The sequence below is a fragment of the Neopelma chrysocephalum genome, unplaced genomic scaffold (genome assembly GCF_003984885.1).
Source record: "Neopelma chrysocephalum unplaced genomic scaffold, ASM398488v2 Primary Assembly neopelma1_26b, whole genome shotgun sequence".
Lineage (NCBI taxonomy): Eukaryota > Metazoa > Chordata > Aves > Passeriformes > Pipridae > Neopelma > Neopelma chrysocephalum.
This window is the reverse complement of record NW_020897696.1, coordinates 1,936,662-1,961,773: the sequence shown is the minus strand read 5'-3', so window position 1 is coordinate 1,961,773 and position 25,112 is coordinate 1,936,662. Positions and strand designations below refer to the sequence as shown.

The following is a 25,112-nucleotide window of genomic DNA, read 5'->3' as shown; positions in this document are numbered from 1 at the left end:
CTGGTTCTTTTTTCACATTATTTGTGTTTCATACAGATAACTCTGGAGTTTTGGACCACAGCCCCTCTCGCAAATTTCCCCCATTTGTGAGGCAGATCCTGTGCCACTGAAGTAGATGGTAGAGATCCTGCTGATACAAGTGATGCAAATTTCTGCACTCTTTCCACATTGTTCATACCTTCTTTTATTATATAGACTGCACCAACATGTACCATAGAGAACAGAAATGTTTAACATTGCCCCAGCCTGGCATTTGATTAGGAATTATATAAAAGAAAAGACAAGAAATCCACACAAATGTAGACAGAATAGAATCAGAAACTTAGGGATTCAGTAAAGACAAAATTGTGCATGACTTTGCTTTGTTGAATGAAATGTGCACTGCTGCCTACACAGCACTGGGATTCTTCCCTCTGCTCTGACTGCACCCTCCATGCTGCTGGATTCAGCTGAGGCTTGGTCCATTTTAAAGGATCTCAGACTAAGGTCAGGTAGACACATTTTAGTATGGCATTTCATGCATGCCAGGCTGCACACTGGGAGCAAAACTAGGCACTTACATGTGTCTATAGCTGTGGGTCATATTTTTCATTGTTCTGGCCCTTGAAGTATGTGTTACTGTAGCAGTGGACAGTCCGTATTTCCTCCATTCAGAGACACACTATTTGTATACAGAACAGAAAGTTTACTTTCCGTTCTTTTATGTATGTCTTTATCCTCAACCTCTCCTTTCCCCTGCCCTTCTTTTTTTCTTTTTCTTTTTTTTTTCTCTTATTCAGCCCTTTCAGCACTGCTGCAAGAAATGATGCACTGGTAATAACATTAGAAATTTATTCAGTACTCAAAACAGAAATACAGTTGTTTGCAGTTGCCTTATCTGCCCCTTTTTCCATATGGCATCAGTAGTTCAAATGCTTCTTGAACTCTGTCAGGCTTGGTGCTGTGACCACTTCTCTGAGAAGCCTGTTCCAGTGCCCAACCACCCTCTGGGTGAAGAACCTTTTTCTGAGATCTTACCTAAACCTCCTCCTGACATATAAAATGAGGCCCACTATATATATTCTTTGTTTAACCTTACTTGTAACAAAGGTAATAGAAACCAATCATCAGTGGTTATGCTTTGACTCACTGTAGAAAGATTTCATGTGCAAAAAAAAAAAGTGTTATTTTACTTACTGGGATAAATAAAATAAGTTCTATCTTCATAAAAAGGGGGAATGGTTGAGGCAGGTGGCTGTGGAAACACATTCACTCCTTCCAACTTTTTCCCTCCCCTCTGTTGAAAGACCATGTGCTGCTCTGCACTTTTCCACAAAAATTAAACTTACTATCTGCTTTTTCATTCAGTTTTTCCTTTCAGGGTACAAACTGTCATCATGAAAAAAAGTGGAAAATAATTACAGCTGTGGCAGATGTTTATAACAGTGACAACTGAGGCTATATATTTATATAATGCTGATCTTTCAGAGGTAGCTATAGAGACTTGAAAAACCTGCAGACCCTTATCTGAAGTCCTTGTCCCACTGGGTTAGAAAAGAAACCAAAACAACTCATATGTACTTAAGAGGACTAATTTCCTTCCTATATGGAATCTGTTCATTTTTACATTGAAGCAGGAGAGTTACCAAACAAAGCATTGTATTCAGAGGTATTCATAAATGTATAAATCAAATTGATGAGCACTTTAACAACTGACCAAAACCTGGTTTATAAAATAGTCCCATGGGAACTTACAACACTGATGCAAAGCTAGAAAGCAAGGAAGAAGTCGTCCCTCACAGAAGGAAGACAATGGGCCTCACAGACTGCTGACCATGTTATTTCTTCTATTTTCAATCCTCTGAAAGCAATTATACTCAGAAGCCTCATCTGTGGATGGTACCCCCACCACTGGCCACTTTGTAAACACAAATTAATCTCCTATACATCACAGTCTTAGGTCTGTATTTGAGATTAGACACTAGAGGCTTAATGGAAAAGAAAGAGGAGTTATTTTTGATAACCAAAGTAGCGCACCTTCCCCTGCACATTTCCAATTTACCCCACTCCTCTGGGCAATCCCGAAAGGAAAGGGCCAGAAAGCAGAGCACAGCTATCATTTCTGACTGACCAAACTCACACCCCCTCCTCAGGGCAGCCCCACCTATGCCCTTTTAAAGAGTGAATTCTACTTGTTCATGGAACTCCCCAGCTGCTGAGCTGGCAGAGAAATTATCTGGGATGATACTGACATTTAAACAAGTAGTAGGTCTCTATGACCCAGTCAAGAACTAGTAGATGGCACAGATCATTTTTGACACCACTGATGCCTCTAAGCCTTTGGTTACTAAGCAGATTGTTATCTGCTTATGATATTCAGGCAATGAACATGCAACAGTACAAAATTCTCCTGAACATGCTTCTTAACTTCTCCCTTCAACAAAGCATCCTAAGAATAATTTTCTAATATCTATGTCCTCTTCGGTTACACCCAGAAATACAAAGCATTTATTTGGATCACAGACTCCTTTTGCAGACTCTATTCAGCACTCACCATCCGTCTTTCTCCGTTGATTCCTCTCCATTGCTCAGCCCTCTTCATAATGTAGCTCAGCTCCTGACTGGAAATCTCTAAATCCAGTGGAACAAAGAATGTGCCTTCCTCACCATGAATACGTCGAAATACATCCAACAGCCAACCTTCGCTATGTAGCCTAAGAATAGAAATGACAGAGTGGGTTCATTTTTGAAAGGACTCTTCACACACACACAAAAAAAGGTATCCTACAAAAGTTATCCTTTTGTAGACTTCTAAATCTTGATTTCACCTTCATGACTATGCTCTCCGCCCATGAATAAGAAGCTTCTTTCCAACAAGTTCTCCAACATACAGCCCTCCCCAGCCATCTGTAGGATTTACAGTACCTGAATCAAATCACATCAATGTAGCAGCAATTTATTTTAATTATTTAAAAATATTGACTTCCCAAAAAGATCCTGATCTAACTTTCCTTCAGAAAGTCTGATGTCTGTCCTTAGCATTGGGCTGGGTAACTATTCCAGTACCATAGTTAGGCATAAATGGAAGTCTGGTGTGCCAGGGTTCAATAATGGGCAAACCATGTCATATAGAAAGGAACGACTCACCATTATTTTCAAACCCAAGCCTGAAGTCTACACAATCTAAACTTTGCTTGAAGTTAGAAACGTTCATTTCATTTGCTGGCTTTGTTTTTCTATGACATTTCTGTGCTGTGGTAAGGAATTGACTAAGCACTACACAGTAAAACTTTCTACCACAAGAAAGGCTTGCTGTGTGGTATTTCTTAATGTAGGTGAAACCAAGAAATATTGCGAGGCTTTTGGAAAAGTTTGGTGTCACATTTTTAGCCTAAGATGAACTTAAAAACTTCAAAAAATTGCTGTTGGATTCAAATCGAACCTCTTCAATTCATCGTTTTTTAATTCTACTTTTATTCCAAAACAGGGGTTCAGAAAATAAAGATCAGAAAATCTGGAATCTCAGTTTTGGATATTGGATGGAATCTTTCCTTTTGTACCCTCTTCCAAGCTAATACTTTATTACAATTCAGCTGTTGCTTGGTGCCAATTTCAACCTTTTTGTCCTTTTCAGAGACTGGCTGGGTAGTCATGTGAAGTGCATGGATTGCTGTTTGGCTCAACCAACAAAATGCCTGGACTTCAGTGGGGCTGTACAGGTCCTTCATTTCTTGGCAGGTTGGAGACAGAGCACAGGCATAACTCCTTTGACCTTCTGTACTCTCATTCTTCTCACGTATAGCAGCACTTGTGCCAGTTCTTGTGACTGGTCCTTATCCTTGGGTCTTGTATTGGCCTGTATGTGCTGAACAATGTGTGCAGATGGGAGAGGCAGAGGGTTGTTCAAGTAAATCAGAATGAACTTCACATTTACACCAGTTCTACATCACATTTTACAGTGCTCACAGTAAGTGTAGAGAAACACACTCAATAAACTGCTTAGTACACTTTTGCCCACAACTGAGATTTAGTATGGAACAGAAATAAGGAGATGCGCCAAGAAACAGTTTTTCATCTTGATCTTATGAGGAGCTTTAGTACTCTCTTCAAAGGGGAATGTGTACCTTGGGGTCAAACTCTATATCCAAGAGTTTCTGTGAGAGAGTAGTTATTCTGGTACCGAAATCTGGCAGCCTGGCTCAACATCAGATTAGGAATTTATATCTCATGCTTTGATGCAAAGGTGTTCTCTGTACTTTTTTCCCCATCCTTCTTTTATTTGAAATATTCTTTTTTGAAGCTGCAGCCCTAAATTTGCTGTAGTTTCCAAGATGTCATTTTGGGATTCTCTTATGAAAAGGGGAGAGCAGGTAGAGGTAGATAGTCCTGGGAATGAAAACAAACTGGCGACAAGAAATAATAGAAAATGCTCTAAAGTGTGAAATGCAAATCAGTGCTAAGGCAAACCAGGATACTAGAGTAACTTAAACCATGCTACAGCAGAAATTATTTTTTATAAATAATTAATATCCTTCACAGTGTCTTCAAAGAAAAGTTTTTCTCTTAATCTCTGGATCTACATCAGATGATCTTTTGATACAATAGATACATTTTTGCAAGAATTGACTAGTAATTTAGAATTATCTTGTACTTAGTTGAAAAACTAGCAGTCAAGCTGTCGGGCTTTCTGACCTTCTGCTCATGTTGAAGCAATATTATTCCATGGTGTTCATATTTGAAATTCCAGGTCAGCAAATTAAATGACTTGTCACTTATCTTGCTAAACAAGAGAAAGACCTTGCCATTTATTTAAGCTCACTTAATGTAACATTCTTATTTCAAATTAAGTAAAATTTAATGCAGTTAAATTACTGTCTATTTGCTGCCATAAACATTTTCTATATGAAGATTTTAAGCACATGGTTATAAACAATATAATTAACTTTGAATTAATTAAGAATCACGAAGGCTGTCTTCTAACTTATTTCGTTTTGTTCAAAGGACTCAGCCTGCTCCTGTTACCTGCTCTAATTTCTTTTCTTCAACATGAAAATAATAAAACTTATTGTACCTTAACTTGGGTTGTTATAAATATAAAAACAGTTATTTCTATTGCTAATATAATAAAAAAACAAAACTCAGATTATGTTTTATAGACATATGAGAATCAGTATAATACTCTACAAGTTCATTTATTTATCTCTCAGAAAGAACAGAAAACATTGAAATGATTTGCTATCCAGCATCAGTCAAAAAAACAGGCATCTCAAAGAATTACACAAACCAAAAATTGAAGGGTAATTTTAGTGGTTTAAAATAATTTATTACATCTTCACTTGAGCCTCTCTCATCCTTTTTTGGAAAACCACTGTCAAAAAATACAAAAACAGTTTTACTGTTAACACTGAAAAATGCAGGTTTTTGAAGCTTTTCCCTGAATAATGTTTCAATACCAGGAAATTCAGACACTTTCAGCAGACACTTTTAGTTGAGAGGGGTCTGCATTTTCTCACAGTGCAGAAAACATTTCACCAACAAATTCCTGTCTGTTTCAAATGTCTAGAGGAATTAAATTGAAGGAATTGCAACCAATGCCACTTCATTTTTCCAAGAAGTAATTAGAATATCTCTCCATGCTAGATGTACTACAGACTCCCAAGACACCCAAGGGGAGCCAGACTTTTTGAGGTATTTTCGTTTATAAAGATGCGAATAGATGTCTACTGCTGCTTATCCCCTGCCCATGATTTCATTAGCTTCCTGCTTGTTCATCAGTGCTGCCATGAAGCTTTTTAGCTGTGCCAGAAACAGACATTTCCCCTGCTTCCTTTGGTGGTCTTGTGGATTCAGTGTTCTTACCCCTTTTTTTTACACACTGTCATACACTTCAGTTTAATGGCAAACTGCTGAGTAATTCTAAAAAATGGCACCAACTCCTCCATTCAACAGCCAAAGTCTTCTCTGTGGACTGGGGTCTTAAGACAGAAGATATCCCTCAATATCTATATTGGTTTACTTTACAAGGGAAAAATAAGGTGGATGTCTGTTTAAAAATATATTTTCTGAGCTGAGTGACATTACATTTGAATATATTTTAGATATAACATCTGAGAAACACTCACACAAAGGGGTGCTACTGCCTTAGTTTTAGCACTATTTTCTCTTAAAAACAAAGGCTGTTATATCAACATTCAGGAAACAGTATTATGAATTACAGAGATATTTTCCTTAAAAACATTTTAAAAGGTTTTAATGCTATCATTGTTGGACTGACAGTGTGCTGCTCAAGAGTCCCAGCTATGTCCAAGGTTCCCACTGTGTTGGGCTGTAGACATACAAGGAAGAGAAGGTTGATCCAATTGTGGAAGCTCATAGTATAATTTTACTCTGTACAGACTCCAGTATTCAAAATGTCTCCTTTTGTTATCAAGTAGAGAACTTCAAAGACCTTATGCACTGTAACACATTTTGTTATTTTCCCTTAGCTTTTGTATTTTGCAATGAATCATTTTTAAAATGTGTTGTGCTAAGACAACTTTTTTTTTCCCTTAGTAACATTATTCATCCACCCCTTTATTGGAAAACATTATGGGAAAATTGATCCAGAAGGAAAGGTGCCTTTGATGATCTTGCACCTGTTCCCCAGACAATGAAGATGTTAGTAATATTCTCATAAAAACCTGTCTTACAAATGTTTTAATTTAAATTAATTTTCCTGAGTAATAAGCGACAGCAGCTAAAACTTATGAAGCTATTCAAAACTATTAAGTCAATGATTAAGAAGGCATTAACATCTCAAAAGCTAATTAACTAGACTACCAGTACATTGGAGTTGTGTACAGCTTCCAGGAATGCAGAAGCTTTGAAATACTTTGCAGAAATTCAGATGGCCATTTAACTTTTCCTGACTGCTGCAGAATTTGTGAAAGGGTGACTGAGGGATGATTCTGTCATATGGAGGGCGTATGCTGGGCTTTTCTATTCTTACATCCGCCTGCATCTTGCCTTTGCATATGACTTTTTATTGGTGCTTGCCAACATTCATCACTGGATGAATAGAGGGCCAGTACAAAATTCATACTACATTACAGATGAGCCACTCAGAAAAAAAACCAACCAAACAAACATTTTTTCATTCAATATATTAGACATCCTATCTAATTAATTTTCAGCATCCCACACCTGTCCCTATTGACTGCACAGTTAATTTCTGTCTACTAGGACGGTGGCAAGAAAGGTAGTTGGTCAAATTTCACGATGAACTGGATATTTAAAATGGGCTGAAGTCATGGAAAATTTATTTGAATTAAGTCATGTCATGATGACTCAGTCACATCAAGTGAAAAATACTGTATCATCAAAACGCTGTAAGGCTCTGAGAGCCGCTACGAACTCAGAGGTTTTTGCACTTCATATTATACGTAGCTTTCTGAAATTTTTCCTATTTCTCACAAAACCCCTGCTTATAAGACACAACATCTTCCAAAATACCTATATAAAAGGTACACACACTTTGCAGCTTAAGCCCTTGACACAGCACCATTGCCTGAAGCCAGACAAGCAGAGGCTCCTAGACTCTATGAAAAACCATGATACCAGCTGTGCTCCTGGTGAGGAAGTAAATGGCTCCATCTCTGACTTGCAGTGCCCAGCAAATCCCAGTGCATTAAAAGTTAAGCAGAAGCTAACCCCTCCTTGATTATCTGCAGTTCTGGGCTCTGGATGTGTGACACTGATAAGTCTTTTCCAATGTCACCTTATTTTATCTAACAGGAGAAGGGGCATGAGCCTAAGCTCCTAAGGGAATAAAAAGATAAAGAGGCATACCTTAAAAAATACAGGTACAATACTGTCGATGAGATCATGAACAGGACTGTATAAAGCATCACAGTGATTAAAGCACCAGGAACCCCTGACTCCTCAGCTCTTAGAAAGACCCAGGAGAGTTTTGCAGCATCAGCAATCGGTTTGTCTACACTGTTCCCAAATCGCTGTCATGGAGAAAAAAATTAATGTAAGAAAATATCAAACCTGATTAGACCATAGAGACAAAAAAACCTGAATTTCTTTATAAGAAGAATTTAAGTGTAATTTGCAAGGAACACAGTCTGAAACTTAGGAGTCTGCTATACAGAATTTGAAATTAACCACGATATGTGAAATAAACTATTTTCTGGTTGATTTTAGTACAATTAAAATCTACCCTATAGAGGTGACTTATTGAACAAAACCTGTGTAACAGTGAAAATACTCAAAGTGAACTCTACTAATGTATGTCAGGAAAAGTGGAAAGGGAAGAAGGCTGAAATTTGCCTTATTTCTATGACCAAGTAGGCATAATATTGAATGATTTGTATTCTTCTTCAGAAACCTATTATTTTCCTTTTTTTCTTTCCCCCCCCATATCTAGTTCTTAAGAACTAGCTACTGTATTGACATATCATTGCCCTCTGCTGGACCAATTTAGAAGAATTTAAATACATACCATGGATCTTCTACTGCTCAGAGCTAAAATAAATTCCTCTCTTCACGTTTCCTTTTTAAAGTGACACAGTGACAGTTATACCCATATTAGATCATGTTGACACATTTTGCAAGGATGTGAAACTGAGCCACCAAAACATCCAGAGTTCATCATTCAGAGAGAGAGTCTGTGACCTTTAGGCTTCAAGAAACCTGCACCTTTCTGAGCAACTTGGCCGAATTAATTCTTAGGAAATGTCAAATCTATCTTCCCATTTTTGGCTACCTCTTATGCATGCAGTGACATGCGCGGTAAAGGACCAACAACTGCAAGTCCAATGACGAGCTATAGAAGGACTGAGATTCTTGAGGACATTTCTGTTGTCTCTTCATCTTTTTCAACACTGCTAGGTTTCTGTAATGGAAATTAAAGGTCCCAGGACACCGTAATGACATATAAAGACTAGTCACTAATTAAGAATTGTCCATATTGGTTACAAAAATATTAAAATACTCTTGTTCTGTTCTATCTCCCAGTTATAACTTCTATTCTGGGGGAAAAAAAAAAAAACAAACAAACCAAAAACCACAAGAAACTGTCTATTAAGAAAAACCCTCTGCACAGCAGTCATGTCCTGACATTCCTTCAGAGAGGCAAAAGTCTGAATGGCAAACAAGAATAAATTTCTCTCTTATCTAAGCAGTTCTATCTGGCAAGGCAAAGATGGCATGGGAGAACTGTACTTTTCTACCCTTTTTTTCTAACAAAGATATTCTGTCAATCTGTATACCTTCTGTGATCCCCAAAGACATGATCCAAGAAAGGTGTCTTCAATTCAAATTACTTAAATAACATTTGTCAACATCTCTCTCAAGTACTTATCATATCACTGAGGGATGGTCACGTGAGCCTTTTGCAATGTCTACTGGTTTTTACGATGACACATATCCATGTGGCCAAAGAGGTGTTACTGTCTGCTTTTTAGAAGCTATAGACAAATGAAGTGAGTGGGGTCCCAGGAAAGCTCTGGCAGAACTGGAATTTGAACAGCATAAGAGTTTCTTATCCCTGGAACATCCTTTTACAAGCTGACAATAAATCAAACCTGAAATCACACATTTGACACAGTATTTTGGACTATTACTTGACACCCATCCCCCCCACTAATGCAACTGCCCTCTAGCCTTTCCTTGGCAATAAAAAACATTACTTAGTAAACACAAAAACTTTTGTCTCCAGGGCTATCTGTCATCTTTCATAAGTAATAAGGCCATTTAGGATACTAAAATACATTCTAGCACTAAAATAACTAATATTACCATAACACAATATTTTAAAAAGTTTTGATCTAAAATAGATTGGCAAGTAAATCTGAAATAGCTGCTGAAAGAATGCCAGGAGAAAACACATGTAAGAGATACAGTTTCATTTTGGAAAGGATACACACAGTATATTGTGTAATATTTGAACAAATGAATTTCTACTAAAGATAATCTTGGTGGTAAGACTGCCAAGTTTTCAGTATGAAATACAGAGAGGTATGTACTTTTTTAACATTTTAATGAAAAAACAAGTTACTTTATTTGTATCTTGTGTTTCCTCCTGACCAAGTGCTATTTGAAATTGGTAATGATCCTGTTTGTGTAGAACTAAGCACAATTCCACTAAAGTCAATGGCAACAATTTTCTCAATGCAAGTGTGGGAAAGATAAGGCAGACCTCAGCCTTTCTTCCAGTTTTTATGAATACATCAGCATTAGAACGGAGAAAAAAGCCTTTTAAGCATTTCGATATTTCTAGCCCAGTTATTGCAGGAATACCTCTTTTTCTCTCAGGAAAAACATAATCACAATAATTACAATTAAAATTCAATTCTGTGCATGTTTAATATCACAAAAATTAAAAATAAATAAATAAATACAGGCTGTCCAAATGAAAACTAGAGTGTGTTGCCACATGCTCAAACTATTGCAATTACCTCCCAAGTGAGCTCCAATTAAATTTGTTGAAGAGCTGAATTTTAATTTTCAAAACCATTGCAATGTAAAGAGTAAAAAGCACCTGCAGAGTACAAGTTAGCAGATGAGGAACCAAGAGATTTGAGAAAACCTGATCCCCAACAAGGCCTATGGATTACTGCTTGATCTAGAGTGAGCAACAGAAATAGATGAGTTTGAAAGACCAACAAGGGCAGAAGACGAGCAATACCACACCCCCAGAAAAGCTCTCAGAAATCATCAAAAGGACCCTGTATCACATACACAGTGAGAGACAAATTTGAACTGCATCTTCTGGGAGACTAGGCATTTACCTTGGACGTGATAAAAGTTGGCAGTCACCAAAGTACTGTTGGGCTACACAGCACATACATAGAGTTGGGAGCTTTGCTCTCCTGATTTTATATATGATGAAGCTCTCTTCTTAAAGATGTTTATCTTTTGATCTCACAAGTCTTTTTAGGAGTGCCAGCAAATTATATTAACTACATTGCATGTCAGAGAAGTGCACGATAACCTCCATTTTTTTCATTTTGTCTGTTTCAGTGCTTAGAAAAATTTGAAGTGTTAATAATCAGGATTGCTCATTAACCCATCTCCATTAACATCTAAAATTGCAGCAATCCTTTTCAAAGCAGACGCAATCACTCCAGCAGTGAATTTACTTTCTTATCTCCATATATGGCTTGTACAGTGGTCTTAATTTTATGTAGAAACACAGTGACTCCATTAGATGGGAATTTTGTTAATAAAAAGGTAATGTATAACATTATTATTTAATTTCTTTTTAACTTTCATGTTCCATTGCCAGGGGTGGAATTTCATATCTTTCAGTGATTCATTGAATAAAACAAACTTCTACGTCAAATTCTCATGTTCAAGTTATTTTAAGTGACTCACCCCCAGGAATGAATCCACTACTAACACTGCCAAGGGGTCTAGCACTGTCCATAGTCCCACAGCTATGATAAACTTTGACAAGAAGGAAGGGAATGAGTCAAACAGCTGCTGACAGCCCCATCTGATCAGGACCATAAGAAGCAGCCCTGCATTCAAGGTTAGGGGTCCCACCACAACCATGACCAACTCTTCACTGGTGTGCAGCAATGAGTTCTGGTAACACAGTTCAACAGTGTGAGGAAAGAGCTGGAATCTGTAAAAAAGCAAAAGGAGAGTGTTTGTCTGTGTTCCTAAGCAGACCATTAAAAAAAAAAAAAGTAGAATCATGCATATTGCATCATAAAGTTGCATCCCTATCTGCGTCACAACCCTCCGACCAAAAACTATATGAAACTACTCAAAAAAAAAGAAATTTTCTCCTCCTGCCTCTGTGTCCTTTGACCCCCTCTGACTCTCAGTTCACTAGGTGCACCTCCAGGCCCTTGGGACTGTGCAGGAAAGGCTATACAAAGATGCTGCCTCCCAGGAGCACCATCATGAGCACAGGCCCCAGAAGCTTACCTGTCTCTGCATACTGCAGCACCTTTGGGCATTGCATGAAGTAGAAAATCTGATATGGAAGACATAGCTTTTAGCATGCTTAAAGTGGTTGGAAATGTTCCTCTTGCCACCATGAGATCACGAGATTTGCAAAGCTCATACAATGAGAAGTTTGCTGGCACTGTAAGAGACATGAACTGCATGGCGCTGTGAGCTACATACAGATGCTGTAATTTAAGGCAAAAATTTCAATCCAGTTGAAGTGGTTTAAATTCTGTTCCTAGCTAAACGTAAAGTGGTTTGATTCTCACTTTGGTTCTGACTTGCGAGTGTTACCACTATATTTGTTAGGAGCAGAGAGCGCTCAGCTCAGTCTTATGTTGTTCAGGCACACAGCTACAGACTGGGATGCTGATCCAGGGCATTTTGGCTTGAGAACATTATCCGTTATCTAGCTGACTGCCTGGGACAGCTGTGACTAGCGGCTTTGAACATGACCACCACTCTCTCATGCATTGCTTCCTTCTGTTGAGTTTCCTTTGTTTTCACAGACTCTCGATGCTTGGCCTCCCAGAAGTTTTAACACCAGCTGGCTGAGCACACATGGGATGTGCAAGGACAGAAGTGAGAAATGGTTGGCTTTGCATTAAGATCTAGAAGAACACCTTAACAATACCCAGCACTGTCCAGAGTCCACTCAGTACAAATTTTAGCCAATAATCAATCCCACTATCACAGCAGATATAGGTCGGAAAGTTGCATGCTCCTGGCTCCTACTGACTGATTCAGGTTTGCGTGATGCTTTAAAGTGAACAAATAAAAAAAAGTTTCTATTGGAGAAATCGTCCCTTTCCTTAGCATGATTGAAGTTTCTTACTCTGTAAACCCATTCTCTACCCCACAGCAATATGTAGAGAATCAGGTATATATCACTAGTGGACTTGTTTTCCATCTTTTTTTTCATGTAACTGGTGACAAACAATGATTTTCCTGCAACTCTCTAGGGAGCTCTAATTCCTGAGCTAAAGTCTATGTATCATATAGTTAAAATATTTCAACTCATTATAGTACTCATTGTAAAACTGATATATCAAAGTTAAATTCTTAGAAGTATTTTACTCATAGATCACTTCAGTAATATGAAATATGATTTGAATGCTTCTTCAGTTTTGTGCATTTTGAAATACTTTATCCAAAATGATAAATGATTCTTCAGGAAGATACATCACCTGCTAGGTATCTCAGAAAGAAGAGAGGTAGGCATTGACACATTATGTTCTGGGTTTAAAGTTTACATTACTAACACCTCCACCTGATATGTAAATGTGACCTCCTAGGGTCACATTTGCATATCAGATCATCTAGAATCTGGATGCAGTCCTTGCTCTTAGTCTCTGCAGAGGCTCCTATCCGGGCTTTCATGTAGAGCCCTTAGCACAAGTCTTAGTCATTGATTCTCTTCATAGCGCAAAGGAACTGCTTTGAATCAAGTTATTTGGAGTAATATTCTGGCTGAGAAAAGAGGTTAGCAGGACTTACTTTGTAACAGGAACTGAGATGGTCTGAAGAAAGAGCCATTGGCTCAAATAATGCAGGTAAAGTCTCATGAACCAAAGCAAAACTACTAGCAGTGTGAGCAGCCAGAAGTCCCTGGAGCACCAGTGTGTGGCTCCCAGCTCTGAAAAGACTGTGTATGCCGCAAAATGGAAATGCTCCACAACCTGCCGGTACAGTTTCACTTCAGCAGCAGAATGGCAGCTAGAAATATATGGAAACAATGTAAAGAGTCATTTATAAAGACATTAAAGGAATACCAGTTGCTAAAACACTGTAGAGTCCTGTTATATAGGTAATTTGGTACAGATTCTTATCACAGCTTTTGATTGAACAGCGCATCTAACAGTTAAAAAAAAAGGAATGTTTTTCCATGGCAAGCCTAGGTGAGAGGTGGCTTCCTTACAGAAATCATGCTGCCACTTTCATAAAGACAAGAAATCACATTTAAAACTAAGTTTTTAAAAGACTCTTGCTTTCATTTTGATTTTAATTTTCTCACAAATTGCTCTCTGAGGAACACTTTTCCCCTTATTTCTCTTCAGAGAGAATGGTAAAAGAACTTTTCATATTTGTATTGAAAAGTATTAATTTTATTGAAAACCCGTGAACAGCTTTTTGGCATTTGGTTAAGAACATTCGGTCAAATATCTCAGTACACAATGTGGGCTAAAACTCCTCTTTAGTTTCAAATGAAAGAGAAAATAAAAAGGAACTTGCACTGTAAAAGGATTCTTCTACTGAGTGTGGTGTGATTTGCCCTTTAAACTAATTACCATAGTGCTTCAAAGGGGGTGGAGGGAGGAAAAGAGATGCAGAGATGCAGCCTTGGCATTATATTTCCAAGAAACTGGAGTCTCTCAGCTGATTCAAAGCTGAAAAGACAGTAGCTCCTTTGACCTTTGAAAACTTCTAACTGCTATGCTTATTTCCACCAATTTAAATGACTAAGCAGCTGAGATGCACAACTCTAGGACTCAATATGATGTCATCATGCTCAGACTGTTATTTATGTTGATTAAGCCTTCTGAAAGTTCAGAAATATAAAGATCTTTTTGTGGAAGAAAACATACTGGCTTTTTAAAGTGTAGCATATGACTGGAGAAGAAGCAACAGATATTTGCGCTGTATTTATACACTTTTAAAGCACTTTCATGTCTACACATATTTCTTAAATAGCTTTATACATTTCTTTCTTCAGCAGACACAAAGAGAACTGTGATAACAACAGAGAAACTTAAAAGGTTTCTGCATTTGTTCTAGGTTTGGATGAGAAGGAGAAAAAAAAACAACACACTTGCCAGCCATAGGTCTGGATTTTGAGACCAGCCTTGGCATCATATTACTTCTGATCCTAAGTGTTGAGCAGGATGCATGTGGTGGAGAGAGCATGCTGTCAGCCAGTTCTTTTTCTCATGAGAAGGCTCAGGTTTTAGTTACCTGCTTAGTTGAAGAAGAGGATGAGAAGTTGTCAGAAACACACCACAAAAAAAAGGTTTTGGGTGACTAAAAGGTTTCAAGTACAAATCACTAAAAGTTCTTGCCGAAATGTCTATTGGGCTGAGACAGCTAATCCTTGCAGTGACTGTAGTTTGATCTGTCAGGGGTTTTGAAGGTTTTTTGAGACACTGCAGTCCATTTTTCTTTTATCCCAATCAGTCATAAAGTCCTACCTTAGAGACTCAGGGCTACATCATGAATCACCTTCCTCATACTGTAATTATTTTCCCACAGCAGCCTACAGGAACATCACAACACATTTCATTAACATTATGAATTCACAGTCTTGGCTCGTGTGAGAAAGAGACAAAGAAAAATGTAAAATAAGAAATATAATTGACTGTGGTATTATACTACAATAACCATGGAATTCTGAGTGTTCTGAACTCTGCAGCCAGATTGCCCTAACTTCCTTTCATATAAAGATATTTTTGTCATCTTTAATAGCTTCCTTCAAAATTTACTGTTGAGGCATTCACTCCTTGAGAAGAGTTAAGAAGGCAGGATTAGCCACATTGGTATTTTAGTTAGACCAAATAGTTTGTTGTTCGTGCAAAAAAAAGAAAAAAATAATACTATCTTAGCTCATAATACTCTACTCATCCTTCATCAAACAAGCAGAATTGCATAGATGTCCCACCCAGCCTCGCCCATTTCAGAAATCCACATCCTACAGGGATCATTGCCAATCTTCACCTCTGTGCCGAGAGCACAAGTAACTATGTATTTTTTACAAAAATCTGGATTTAGATCAACACCTCATTTCATGCTGGAATCATTTACTACTAGATTATTTAGGCTCAATTTACTAAATGAAGTTGCTTCCGCATAAGCAACACCAGAGTGAAATGTTCAGTGTGACACCTATAAAAGGTTTCAAGACATAAATCCTTCCTTCCAACCCAGCATAGGGATGGGGAAGGAGTGTACATAGCTCAAAGCACTGAAAATACCGAGTCCTCTTTCATTCACAGCAGTCCTGGAGTGCCAGAAGTACTGAAAAACCTTAGTAACCAAAATATGGTGTTTGGAAGGTGAGTTTACTTCTTCCTCACTGAGGCAGGACCTGTCGGTGCGATCAGCACTTTCACAGGAGCTCCATGAATACACTTATTCCAGCTCTGTCTCTCATTGTGTGGAAGCTGCTTGTGCAAGCACTGTGAGCGCACTATACAAAGTGTGGTCATAGAACTTCCCTAAAGTTTAGGCAGCAATGAAAATATTCAACCTGTGCTTTCATCACTTCATTGCTTCCCAGATTACTTCCACTTTCAAGAGGTTAAAAGAGAGCCAATGCCTCCCCCTGTGAGCTATGTCATCTCTGCTGAGATGCTGGCTCTCTCAGCCACGAGAATATACTTACTCAATAAACTTCTAAATGAAAGTAGAGAAATTCAAAATATGTTCACTTATCAGACCCAAAAGCCTTCCATGCAATGACCCTGCTTAAATCAGCAGAGCAACATCTGTGATGTCTTAGCTGCATCTTTCCTCTGAAAAAACAATAGCAGCCCAGAAACTCCACACAAAGCCAAGCTTGATGGAAGTAAAAGATATCAAGAAAGATAAGTCCATTGGTAGAATCAAACATTAGTTTTTATTTTTAGAACAGCAATTTTTTTAAGACTTTATGGTTTTCATCAAACACCTTGATCATAATTTCCTGCTTTTAAATGGAAATCAAAATCCTCTTTTCTGTTCAATTTGTCAGAAGTCCAGATTCTGAGTGTCACTTCTGTGATTGTGTAACACTTTGACATGAGTACTACCAGCCAGTGGTAAAAATTGGTGGAAAATGTAGCATAGGCAGTGACTCAGGGAATGTCCCAACTTATAAGTGGAATATCTTAATTTACTTTAAAACAAATTCTGTTGACTCCAACTCACTTGAAAGTTTCAACAAACTATTTCTGAGTACTCATTAATCATGTTATAAGGCTGTTTACTGGTTGCCACTTCAAAACACTGGGCTTAAATGATCTCTCTCACTGACTGTTTTGAAAAATGAAGAAAGAAAGAGGCAGAAACATGAAATGAAATGCACCAAACAAGTGGAAACAGCCCCTTTAAATACTTTTAGCTGGTGTTAGTAGTGAAAGCTTGAGGGTGGAGTGATGGTGCTGGCAGATAAAGTTTTCAGAAGAGATATAAAGGTGCTTGTAGGATAGGCAGCACCAATATTACCTTGCAAAAAGCAAACAACCCCTCCATCCACAAAAAAACCCAAAACAAACCAAAACAAGAAACAAAAAAAACCACGAAAGCCAAAAAACCCCAACAAATCTCAACCCTTGGGTGAAAACTATATAAAGTTCCGAATGAGAAGTTACTTGAGTATTGGATTTATCCATGATTCCTTGGATTACTGGTAAGTAATTTGGCTGAATGTTTCTGTTCTAGGGCATTAGTTTTGCATTTTTCCTTGAGAAATGCTGCAGTAACAAATAGCAGAGACCAAATTACCATAAACACATGTCAATTATTTGAATGGAAATCGTTCAGAAGGAAAGAAAGAATGCACAGATTCTCCTAAGCTGCAGTTGATGATGATGATGACAGAAAAGTAATAGTTGATAAAAGGTAGTGTGTACTGTTGGGTGACACTTTGCTGCTGCTGAACCATGATGAACATTTGTATAATGCACTGCAAGACTGGCACTTACAACTGGTGGTGGGGGTAAATCATCAGCCTATGCAACCCTGCTTGCTCTCAAAGTACATTGGTGTCTACCAGCTGAGGTATTCAGGATCTAGTCCTGAATGTATCTATTATTTACATTTCATAAAATATGACAAAATAAACGTTTCATCACCCATAGAGACAGAGAAAAATTAAAGAGCAAATGCAGATACAAATTACCACTTTATGCAAATTACTTTCAGGGAATCACACACAGTCTTTACAGCCCAAGAGTCTGTGGAACGTATTTACTCAGTTCACAAATAAAAAAACCCTCCCCACCATCACCCTAAATGGTGGGTATTTAAACTCGGTGGTAAGTTCTTTATGGCTTATCAAAAGAAATAAAGATGTAGGAAACATTGCCCAGTGTTACTACAATGAAATGCTATAACTTTCAGTGGAAAATCACACCTCTATCTGAAGGCACATCTAAAATAAATACATGTAGCCCTTCAAATGGAAGCCAGTTAGAAGCACCACTGATGAAGCACAAGGCAGAAGAGAATATGGTTCATTCCATTGTGCACAACATAAACATATACATAAAACATAAAATTTTATTATCATTAGAAGGATTTTATTATTATTCCTTCTGCATAATATTTTTTCTTTTCAAAGCTTGTATTGTGTTACAAGGAAATTGCCATTATTCCAGGCTGTATGGTGATGATACAAACGACTCGCCCAATAAGCCAATGGCAGAGCTGTGAACCGAACTCTGCTGAGTTACAGTTCATTATTCTATCCACTGGATTCCTAATAAAATATTACATTTTTGTTTATTTGTATGCAAAGTGAATATAAGCAGGGAGAACATTTGCCAACAATATAGACACTGTTTTTTCTCATCTCTTTCCAGGACACATCTATGCTTCATATTCTTCAGTTTGCAAGCACCAAGAAAGCGAGTATCACAAGGAGTTACAAAGGTTATCTAGGGGATATCTTCTATAAGAGAGGTGACAAAAGACCTGAGGGGACATTAAGCAGTTCCTTAACATAGAAATGCTCATAGGAGGATTTGTTCTACAGCTTACTGAAAAATCCAAAATCGTGGTATAGAAGAAATGCTGAAAATCATGACAGGTTTATTTTTCAGGTGCACCTGTAGTGGAAAAAAGAAACTGCCAGAAGCAGGCAAAATCCAAAAACACTGAGGGACTTAGGAATTAAACATTCTTGCAAAAGAGGAAAAATAGTAATCCAGTAACTGCAATAGTTGTTTTGGTTTGCTGCAAAGAACTTGACACAGGTATGTGAATGCACCCAGAGTGATTGTGGCCAAGTTCCTTCCAAGGTCCAGGTTGTGCTAGCTCATGGGAGATGGCCAGCAGGCAGTAAAGTCTGAATTAGCAACAACCTAGGTGTGTTTGCATCACATGCATAGCCAGGAGCAAAACACAAACATATCAGCTGAATTTTTCCCATAGCCCACTCACGGGGTTATATGCTGGCACAGCTGTTGCCTTGGAGGGACCACTACATTCTTCCATACTGCGGGATGGACATTGTTGGTCGGTGGGCCAAGCCATGTTCATTAAAGAGGAAGGGAAGAAAGTGCTGACAGTTTCATATTGCTCTGGATACAACTGTACTAGCCTGAAAATGGTGGACATGACTTTCACTATAAAAGAGTTTACGAGAACAGAAAATTGGTAAACAGCAGCAGATTCATGTCCTCAGCAATCCCTTTACCCAACAGTTTTAGGTTGGTGGAGAAGCCCATCTCCTGACTTTAGCTAACTAAGAATTTCCTGAGGGAATTAACTGAGATATTCACAAGAAGAGATTTTTTACCAAGCTGAGGAAGGAAGCACTGGAGGAAGAAAGAATCACAAAATTTAAGCAGAGTGGCAGTAGTGCTGGAGGACAGCGTGGTTCCTTGTAGAGAGCTGGCAAAGCTTTGCACATTTCAGCTTTGAGCAGCATCTGACAATGACATAGCAAAAATGACAAAAACCAAATTATTTTTGTCAGCCCTGCAGTTTAGGTAGGCAACTAAAACTTTGCCTATTTCATGCTTTACTGCATTTTCAAGAGCTTATTGGCTTGGCAAAACAGTCTGGAAATCTTACAGGAACAGACTTTGTTAAAATATTCCAGTCTGGCTGCTTCCAGCTCTGAATGGGTACAAACATGAAGCAAGGAAACTCGAGCGCAGCTTTCAGAACTTTTAAGAAGCTCTGTTTTATATTTCATTCTAGAAAGGAACAAAAGGCAGCAGACAGCCTCTGTTATTCATCCTCATGACATGACTAGGCCAGTCAAGGAGCAAAAGCAAGAGTGTAACTCCTCCCCTACTTCTTGCCCTCTGACTGCTTGAAGTAAATAAGATGACAATAAATGAATGAGAAAAAGACACAGCCCACACAGGGAGGATGCAAGATGTCAGCAGAGGTATAGATCTCAAAAAACACAGTACTATCTGTGGAGCTGTTCACCCAGAAAGTAATGCCAAATGCTCAACCTTGTGCATGAGCAATAAAACAGTGTTTAGGACCTGGAGAAGAAGTTTATAGGGTCACCAGAGTAATAAATACACATTCAAGCTCATCTCAGTTAAAAAAGAAATGGAAAACTACAGGAGGAGCAATGTTAGACTTGAAACATCTATAGACATTCAGGAGAATCAAGATAAAAAACCTTTCATTTATGCTAATAGGAGCAGTGTACCCTGCCCAGGAGAAAAAGAAATACACATATATATGTAGGTAGTACTCCTGCTTAAGCTAAGTCCCCTATACCTGATGCGTGGTATGGTTTCTACCTTGACACAGAAAACATCCCCAAGGACATTTGCTCTGTCTGGAGGAAAAATGCAATCTTCCTCCTGACCAAATACATATCTACTTCTGAGAGCCACTAAACACTCAAACACCATCTGCGAGCTGTGCATTCATCTGTAACACACCAATTTAGCTGGCAGGCCATAGGGAAACAAGACTCTGAAGTTGCCAAGTTAAAATGGCAATCCAGCACCAGCTGAAACTCCACCAAGCAAACAGGTGAGGCTATCAGTTAACACTGTAGCAGAGAGTCATGAAGCTTCAAAATAAGAAAAAGTCTTGTGGAGTGGATTGAAAAAAAAAAAACGGAAAAAATGGCACAGCTTTGATCTTTTCTGTCCTGTACTTAATGAGCAGCAGCATCATGCTAGGAGCATGGGTGTGTACAGCTGGAGTCAAACAGCTGCCTTCCTTCAGTGAGAACCAACAGACTTGTAGCTGCTGTGGGCAGAGCAGACAGAAGACACACAGCACATCATGGTCCTCCATTTCAGAAAAACCTTATTCTGTCTGGCTGTACAATGATGAAACTTCATCTTACACAGTCAAAGTCCCTTGACTTCTATCTGGTTTTCACAGTAACAGGCTGAAACAGAAATTGAATTCCTGCCTTCTTGCGTTGCTTTCCTTGCCACAATTAGATAGTATGTGTGTGAAACTGCTGAAGTTGGGATGTCAGTTGTTAAACCAAATGCACCATTCACTTCATGTGCAGATTTGTAATATTCATGCACCATAGGAATGGGGGCTATGAAGGTGAAAGAAAAATAGTGAATCTATTGATGTAAGCTTGTACATTAAAATTCTTCTAAAACACCATTAGTGTTATTTCAGTCAGATCTCTAGAAACTTCTGTACTGACCTGGCAAAAATGATCTTTCCTTGTTCATAACAAATGTTACAAGGAAGAACTAATCTGGAAAAAAATGCTAGAGTCTGGGGGAACAATGGGACATGTATTTAGCAAAATTTTGACATTGGAAATTAATTTTTTTATTTTATTTCAATTACATTTTTTTATTTTTATTATTTTGTGCAGCACCGTGTCCATGAACAGAAGTGTTTGACTCAGGAATAGCAATCCATGAAGAGAATGAAATATGACATGACCCAGGTAACACCAATTAGAATACAGTTAAAAATAAATCCTCGTGGATTTAAACATGGGCAGACAAGGCAATTCATGAAACTACACCAATAATGTAATATATTAAAAAAAGAAATCTCACAAACAGGAAATTGTCTGCAATATTTAGGGTATTTACAAGGTATACATTGTTCAAATATAGCTATAGAAAACTGTTTTGGAAAAACTCTTCATCAAGGTTTTGATAAAAGAAAACAATATCAAGTTTGGGTGCATGGTTGATGCTACAACACTGCTTACTAAAAAAATCAAAACATTTTTGCTTTAATACCACATGTTTTCTTAAAGAAGCAAATCTATGTTAGGACACCTTAATTAAATCTTTAAGAACCTTAGAAAAGAAGGGAGTTATGAGCAGATGCAGAATACTCTAGGATACTATTATATTTAAAACACCATTAAGCAGTTATCAAGATGAGAAAACTGAGATACTGTACAGATATCTTAAATTCAATTACTTTATGAAAAACACAGCTATAGGAAATGTTAAACTGAAATCTTTTCAAAAGATCTTTATAAACACTACTGAAATTATGGTGGAAATTATCCATACAATTTAGTCAAACAAAATGCATCACGTAATAACAGTATTAACTTTTTCTTTTCAGTTTAATGCTGTGTTATTATATTTGCTGCCTATTTTAGAAAGTAATTTGTGTTGATGGCTCTGGAGAAAAACCAAGCATTAAAGAACTAATTTAATTCCTTCTGAGCTATGTTCAATTCAGAAATATTTCTTTCAGAATGTCCCAGTACTGCAGAATCTGACTAGAAATCCACCTTGAACTATGTGCACTTTGACTAACTCTCTGCCCAAGGCAAAATGATCCTGCATTCAGCAGGGTTTTATCCTGGTCTTCTAAAGGACTTACACAGAATGTACCTGATATAACTGGACCAGAATGTCAACCATGATAGAAATTATGATCAAGACATGGAGGATACATAATGAGAACCTTATCTATTTTACAGTGGGCTGCTATTGGTAGGGGAGTACCTTTAGGGGGTTGTTTACAGAAATCAGGTCTCCCTCCTTTAAAATAAAATATAGAAAGAAAAAGAAAGAAAGAAAGAAAGAAAGAGAAAATTGTGTAATTCCTTGTGCAGTGCTCTTCTTCCTGCTTGTTATACTGTATGACATAATGGATACTAGCTGTGTTTAAGATGTTCAAGTAGTGCTATAATAGGCTACCTGGCGGCCCTTTGGAAAGAAATTTCACAAATTTTCTTTCAATGTGAAGACATGGCTTTATTCCTCTGGTTCCACAATATAAAACAGAAATTTAAAAATTGCCACAGCTTGTTTCTCAAAAATCAATGCATGATTGCTAGCTGCACTGGGAGTTTGAGGGATATCCCCTTATCAGAGGCAATCTCTAGATAACATACTTTCCTCTATTGCCCATAGCTGCATGTAAGACATGGCAAGACAAATGTCAGCTTCCTTTTCTATTGGTGTCATCTATTGATCCAGTGAAATGCTCTTCATCTGAAACTTCCTTCCTGAAGGGGACATGTGCTATGAGAAGCAAACCTTTCTGCCTGATGCTAAGAAACCTTGAAACTTTCTGCTAATTACTGCACAATACCACAGTAACATATAGTTCTGAAAGTGTAAAAAAAAAATAAGAAAAAGCGCAAATGAGGCAGATGCCATCCTTTTCCTGGTAGAAATGTTGTTCTTCAATACTGAAAATGTAATATAATAATAAACTCATCATGAGTTTTCTATGTGCTCTAGAAAAAAATGTGCTCTGGGTCTATACTTTCCTTTAGGGACATTTCCTCTCAGATGCATTCAAAAGTGCTATCTGAGATGTGCCTAAGTGACTCCAGTATGAGACAAAACACAAAACAGTGTCACCATGAGAAATAAAGTATCAGCAAATAACAAGAAGCAGAGGGGTAGGTAAAGGATGCTGGAGTACAAAAAGGACACTATGCATACAAAAAATAGTCCTGGCAAAAACACATTCATTTGTGCGTCTATAGAGATAGGAGAGAGAGATAGCATAGCGTGCTTCCCCAAGACAACAGCACCGTCAGAAAAAGCTTTAGCTATTAAGAAAGCAGAAAGTGAAGATGTAGAAAAGACACATCTTTTTAAGAATAAAAACTGACTTGTAAAAATGCATAGCTAATCAACATCCATATGAATCTTTACGGTTTTAGAGGGGTTTTGGTATGGCTCCTAGGTAATCGCAATTTCATTAGACTGAAACAGAACAATCAAGAGAAGCATTTATAAAGCACTAGCACTAGAGTATGTTGGACTTGATACTCCCAACAAAAAGAAAGTTTTGCTCAAGAGTAAAGAAGGGGTGCACGCTTTAAAGGTGTCAATAAGCTTGTTCCTTCAGTTCAAATATAAAGTATCACACTATTCCTCCCCTCCATGCACAATTTTTAAAAAGCAACCATCTAAAGGAGACTCAGTTGTGATGCTTCACTCATACAATAAGGATTTTCAGGAACGGGGGAACCGACTCTCTAGAAGGTTGCAACTGAGCATTTCTGTCTGTGGGGGCAATAACTGAGACACGTTCCCTCTGGTCTACTCTTGGCCAACAGGTTCAGAAGTCACCAGAGGAAGAGTGACAGGCAGCCTTACTCCATATACCGTGCCTTCCTAAGATACCTTGCTAAGAAAAAAACCCCAATGTTCAGGAGCTATTAGACCAAAGCTTCCAAAACAGAAGAATAATGCATTTGGGCAGAACAAAAGCCTTGTTATTTTACTGTCTCTGACAAACAGTAGTTGGCAGGTATTGAACTTACCATGCAAATTAACTTCTCTGTTTGTTTGGGATTTTTTTTTCCTATGTATATTTGTCTGAAGGTGTATTTGTAAATAATACAGTTTATTGAAACTGTTGAAAGAATTTATTTTTTTTAAACTCATGGAAAATACGATTTTTAACTCTTTTTACAAAGACATGATTCTGCTTTTTCTTGGAACCTTTAGATTTTTCATCAAAGAACTCCAAATACCTGAAAGACATACTTCAGTTTTTCAAAGAGCCAGGTTCATCCAGACAATAAATGTAAGAAACACTTAAAGAGTGACCACAGAGGTGATTCTGAATTTCAGCTTTAGAGTTCGCCTATCTGCTGAAAGGCTGGATTACTGAGGGAGAGAAGGGGGGCAATCAGTTTGCCAATCAGCCTTAACACTTATTAATTTTCTACCTTTCTACCTACAATAAAGACAATCACAGTCACAATCCTAGAGGACAAAATCCCATTATCTTAGACCCATAAGGTTTCCCACTGAGGGTCTGAATTCATTCAGACAAGATTTCACTGGCTTGTAGTAGACTGTGCTCCTTTGACTCAATGCAATTCATAACTTATTCGAATAGAAGCACCTACAAAATATTCATATCTTCCTCAGCTGGACGAACCTACCCTTGTCAAAACTCTGTGTGACGGACTAACAGTCCTATGGATCTGATGCTTCTTCCCTCTCCTACAGCAGGATCCTTATTGCTCCTTACTTCCTGTCTAGGGATTTTTGTTTAATTGCAAAGCCTAATAACTACATGCATTGACACAGTATTAA

At 37.9% G+C, this 25,112-nt stretch overlaps 1 protein-coding gene across 2 annotated transcripts in view; it reads right to left on the bottom strand.

The window, feature by feature from the left end:
* Window positions 1–25,112, bottom strand: part of OFCC1 (orofacial cleft 1 candidate 1) — a 185,376-nt gene that overhangs the window by 45,239 nt on the left and 115,025 nt on the right. For both annotated transcript variants that reach the window (XM_027676211.1, XM_027676213.1), the window contains exons 16-19: window positions 13,420–13,638; window positions 11,341–11,593; window positions 7,807–7,970; window positions 2,534–2,693 (exon numbers count right to left, since the gene is read on the bottom strand). In XM_027676211.1, coding sequence (XP_027532012.1) covers window positions 2,534–2,693; window positions 7,807–7,970; window positions 11,341–11,593; window positions 13,420–13,638 — 796 coding nt within the window. The remainder of the gene's footprint in view (window positions 1–2,533; window positions 2,694–7,806; window positions 7,971–11,340; window positions 11,594–13,419; window positions 13,639–25,112) is intronic.